This window comes from Silene latifolia, chromosome 8 (genome assembly GCF_048544455.1).
Source record: "Silene latifolia isolate original U9 population chromosome 8, ASM4854445v1, whole genome shotgun sequence".
In the NCBI taxonomy this organism is placed as follows: Eukaryota; Viridiplantae; Streptophyta; class Magnoliopsida; order Caryophyllales; family Caryophyllaceae; genus Silene; species Silene latifolia.
In genome coordinates this window covers 12,671,780-12,677,105 of record NC_133533.1, presented here as the reverse complement: position 1 = coordinate 12,677,105, position 5,326 = coordinate 12,671,780, and the positions used below count along the sequence as shown (strand labels likewise).

The following is a 5,326-nucleotide window of genomic DNA, read 5'->3' as shown; positions in this document are numbered from 1 at the left end:
AATGGGATTTCTAAACCCACTAAAGAGGACCATTTTGGTTAAAAGAGATCCAAGATTAATTGCCAGTACGTAAAAAACTGAAGTAATATCCTTTCAAATTTTATTAAGAAGTAATATCCTTTCAATTTTTATTGTTGGGCATCTAGATTATTAAATTGGTCTGCCCCAAATACAACAATATTTGGCTGGTATCCTCCCATGGCAAGAGCCACCACATAAAGAGATACATAGAATAATGTCATATTGACGGAAGTTTAAGAATTGCATGGAACTTGTTCATTACCGCATCCCTTAAGCTTTAACAAGACTATTTAGGCTCCGTTTGGCAAGACATTTTAGGTACCTAATTTCGTCAAAGTAGCTTATTTGACCAAAATTTCAGGCACCTTATTTTTTTGTAAGCGTTTGGCAAGTAGCTTATTTAACCAAATAAGCTACCTGAAATGAAATGCTACCTAGAGTAGCATTTGAGATTTCAGGTACCTGATTTGGTTTAATTTTTCGGTTTTACCCTTTAAATCTATATTGTTAAATAATTATCATATCCTTTTACGTCATTTCATCAAAATAAGTTACCTTTTCAGTTAGTTTGCCAAACATCTTTTTGTATAATCAGTTAGCTTATCAGTTCCTAATTTTCAGCTACCTTATCAGTTACCTTTTCAGGTTTCAGGTATCTTTTCAGTTTTCAGGTACCTTTTCAGGTTTCAACTACCTTTTCAGTTAGTTTTACCAAACAAAGCCTAAGGTCATATTTTTTTAGTACTTAATTTCAGTTCTTTGCTTATAATTTCAGTACAGCTCCATTAAGTTAAGCTCAGTTCAGTTCAGTCAATTAAGATCAGTTTAATCAGTTCAGTTCACTTCAGCATAACATCATTATTATTGTTATTTTTTTATTATTATATTATATTATTTTTATATTATATTATATTTATTATGACTATTATTAAAATTATTATATTTATATTTTAATAATAAATATTTTTAATTCTGATAGATAGGGTTACGATTTTCAAACGAATGAGAGAAAAGTAAAGAATAAAAAAATAAATTTACAACAACAAAGATGCCTGGAAAAAAGACTAAGGTGTCATTTGGTTGTCATGGCGGAACTAATCTCCCGTTAATTTCAAAAACACGTGAATTGGTTAATTCATGTGAATTACTAAAAAGACGTTTGGTTGACATGTAAGAATTGAATGGACACACGAATTTCAAACTACCTAAGGGGAGCTAGGTAATCAAACTCCTCTATTATGGAGGAATTTGCAATTCGTAGGAAAAAGTAAATCATGGGATTTTGGGTAACCAAACATCTTCATTTTTTCCAATTCCCCCACATTTCTAGTGGCAACCAAACGATGCCTAAGTCTTATATCCTCCTCAGTAGACATCGCTGACAAGGGCACCTACCCCAGTAGGCATCGCTGACAAAGGCACGACAATGGAGAACATATACATTGTTCACGTCCATCTACTAACGTTATTTGCAACATTGACGTTGTTATCACCTAATACTCTCGTAAAGAAGAGTTCTTTATTTACCCCAATTCTTCAGAATGCCATTATGGTAAATGTTTGATTCATTGTAAATTATTAAATACCACGAATGAGTTACTATGAACAATTTTAACTGTTGATCATGATCACTATTTCCTCTAAGGCTCTCACAAATCATATGAAATATATGCAATCTACCTGACTCACGGACTTACGGTGTTTGTACTCACTACTTCTATACACAATCTAATTAAAAGGTATCTAAAACATCTAATTATTGTGACGTGGCAATAATTTAGTTGGTGAAAACGGAGGTTACAAATTCCGGAGAAAAAGAACCTGAGTTTATGAATTGAATGATTAACATATGACAAAGAACATTTTTCTTAAGCAAATTTTTGATTTTAGGAGAGTTTAACACAGTCACAGATATAAAGAATTGGCCTGACTATACTATATAAGGTTGACAATTAGTATTGAACTTTCAACATTGCCCTCTTATAATTGTTCACTTAACTTCTCACTATCCTACTTCAACATGCAATTTAGCTTTTAAATAAATAAATAAATAAAAACATTTTCATCATAATGAAAACATACAAATCAAAACGACTAATTAACGTAATTAAATTAACCGCTTGAACGACTATCATAAATGACCATTCAAGGCGAGCATGTGAAAAAGGGCATACAATAACAAGTGTCATCGCACCATAAACGAGCATTAGGAAAAAAGTTTAGACGTATAAGCAACACGAACATAAACCTCTCCCAAACAAGAAGTTTGGAATCCGTCTACAACAAGGGTCAACTTTAAACGGTATAACTTACGTTCTAGAGATGATATTGATGTATTTCCAAGTGGAGGTGATAGCTTATCCTCTTACGGTTCTAACGGTAGGTCATACGCCCAAAACATACAAGAAACAAGAGAGATATAGCCGTTTTACGAATATGTGACGGTGCAGGAAAACTGTACGTGGAATATACTCGTCCAGACCTAGGTTTGGACAGAATGGTCCACGTCCAAGCTAGCTTAAGTCTGGATGTTTCTTGTCTGTTTTGTGCATATGACATATCGTTAAAAGCGTAAGAGGATAACATTGCACCAGATATTGCTACTTATAGCATGTTGGTTGATATACCTCATTAATACGAAGTATGTTCAATCTAGGCGGTAAGGGAGATGCTAGGAAATGTTGGTTGAGATGCTGGAAGGTAACATTGCACCAGATATTGCTACTTGTAGCATGTTGGTTGAAGCAGAAGCCATTATAAGGATAATGAATTAATGATCAAACGAGGATTGGCTCCTAATATAGTTACTTATAGTGTTTTATTGGATGGATATTGCTTGTGCGACCAAATGGACAAATGTTTGCACTTATAGTTTTTTATTAGACGAGCTATGTAAAAATGCACAACTCGATATGGCGTTAGCATTGCTCAGCGAGATGGAGCCTAATGGAGTTGCTCCTAATATATTCATTTACACTATCCTAATTCACAGTTTGTGGGAGGCTAGCCAATTTAAAGATGCTGAAAACTTAATAGTACATTGATTAAGGGGTACTGCAAATGGAGTCCTATGAATAAAGCTATAGAGCTCCTCGACAAAATGAACCAAGTTAGTTGTCATCCTAATCATGATCTCACTTATAATACACTTATTAGAGGATTCATTGTCAACAACGATATGCCAAACACATTATGTTATCGAGATATAATGGTTAGCATGAGATTTGAAGCTGATGTTAACACCATGTCATTGTTCCTTGATCATTTACAAGTTTACACCAGGATGGTTACTTCTCGGTGCTAGCATATTGAAGAATTATCGTTCATACATCAAAATGTCCAGTTACGCTTCAAATTGTATAGACGCGTGATTTTTAAAAGGAAAGACGACACAACGCACTTTGATTATTAAAATTTTGCGATCATTGTTGTTTAACCGTGAAGGATGACTCGACCTGTTAAAACTTTACTCGACCTATTGGTCAACCTGAAACTCGCCTGCTTTTAATCCGTTTTTTACACAAAATTCCTTTATAATAAGCCAGACCTGTATAAACCCACATTTTCAAAACCACAAATACACCTGACTTGTATTTTACCTGAACCTTAATTTCATGAATCTGTAATGAGTCTAACGACCATTTGATAGATGATACACGATTGCTGGCATATACCGCATATGTAAATCCTTATAATAATCGAAATTTTATGGATTGGGACATGGAGTGCATCAAAAGTTACCCATGTCATTTACTTGAGCAGCCGTCTTTTTTTTTTGGGGCATATGCTATACTTGTCAGGAAAAGATTACCCTCGCGGTTGGCGAGGCCCTCCGGGACCTCGATAAATGCTTAACAAATTCAAGCTGCTCTTCTTCCTTCAATCGATGATTAATGGGGACAATTATCAGTTTGTCCAAGGCAGCTGCCCTTTTGAGCAAGAGTTCTACAAGTCGAACCTGACTCTTCCAAGATTTCGCATAGCCATGCAGAGTAACGGTCTTAAGTTGTGGCGTCACATAAGGGGGAGGTGGAAAGTAGATACGGAGCAAACCACGACTAGCTTTAAAATCCTGATATTACACAGGAGAAAAGACTAAACATTTAATAATTGCAGGCAAATGAATCAATTTAAACTCGTATGTTCTTTTAAGTTACTCTGAATTAGAAGACCGTCATACATTTACCTCTGTGGTGTATATAATGAGTTCCTCCAAGTATGCTAAACTTTTCATCAAATGATACAGGCCTAAGACGCAGTTGTTGCAGAAGTCCTGTACTTCAAGAACTATACGCTTCCATTTACATTGTACGAGCTCCAAATTTTGTATTGAATGAAGGAATTCCTGAAATCGAAGAAAATGAACAATATAAGATAGCAAGCAGCACAGAGAAATTAACAGAGATATCATAATTCAAGAATTAGCAGTTTAACTAGTTCAGTTTTGTTTAAAAGAAAAATGGAGAAGAACATACCTTAGAAGCATTACGTGACAGTCGAAAAACTTCAATACCTTCAAACTTTCCTACTAACGCTTGATTTATAGTAAGTACAAGATCGTCATGATGATTCATATAAAAATTTAAATATTTGATGTAAATATTGCGGACAGATGAAACATCAATGATGTCCAGTTTCCAACTGTTAATTTCCAAATACAAATTTTTAAGGTCCGGGAAATAAAGCAACAGAGGACGAGGATGGTTCAGTAGATGTTCATCCAAAAGAAAGACGGATAATTTATCAATATTTGGAGCACTTATACTTAGCTTAGTCATCTCAAAGAGATTCACAATAACGAGTTCTTGTAACGAAGGGCATCCAGATATAAATCTTTGGAAATATTCGTTAGTCATCCAAACACGGTTAAGTGATAATTTCTTTAGGCATCCTAACTCGACTTGAAATTTGTCAGTTAACGTGCAAGAAGCGAGTTCAAGTGTAACAAGAAATTGGCTCTTGAACTTAGGCAAGATCGTAGAGATACAAAAATCATAGTTGCATTTATAGATATTTTGATTTCCTTGGCTCGCCGACACAAAGCAAACCTCGACCACATTATTATATCAGGACCAGCCACGCGTCTTTCATAACAAGAGTCGAAATCAATACAAACATGAAATTTATCAATGCAGAGGTTTTGGTGAAGGAAGAGCACGTTGCGGCCGAAAATACAGAACCACCTATTTTGATTGCCATTTCTTTGCCTCGGACAATAGTTTTTAAGATATTCACTCATGTCAAAGTCAAGGGTATGAATCAAGGTCCAAAGGTTTCCGAAACGACGAAGTAAAACAGTTCTAAC

The 5,326-nt window shown here is 34.9% G+C and overlaps 1 protein-coding gene across 1 annotated transcript; it reads right to left on the bottom strand.

Moving 5' to 3' along the window:
- Nucleotides 1–3,780: 3,780 nt before the first annotated feature.
- On the bottom strand, nucleotides 3,781–5,061 carry LOC141594137 (uncharacterized). The gene is made up of 3 exons (XM_074414328.1): nucleotides 4,497–5,061; nucleotides 4,208–4,366; nucleotides 3,781–4,093 (listed from the first exon to the last, which is right to left on the bottom strand). Exons 1-3 carry the CDS (start codon nucleotides 4,875–4,877, stop codon nucleotides 3,818–3,820), a joined length of 816 nt encoding a protein of 271 aa, XP_074270429.1. The 5' UTR covers nucleotides 4,878–5,061; the 3' UTR covers nucleotides 3,781–3,817.
- Between the last annotated feature and the right edge of the window lie 265 nt (nucleotides 5,062–5,326).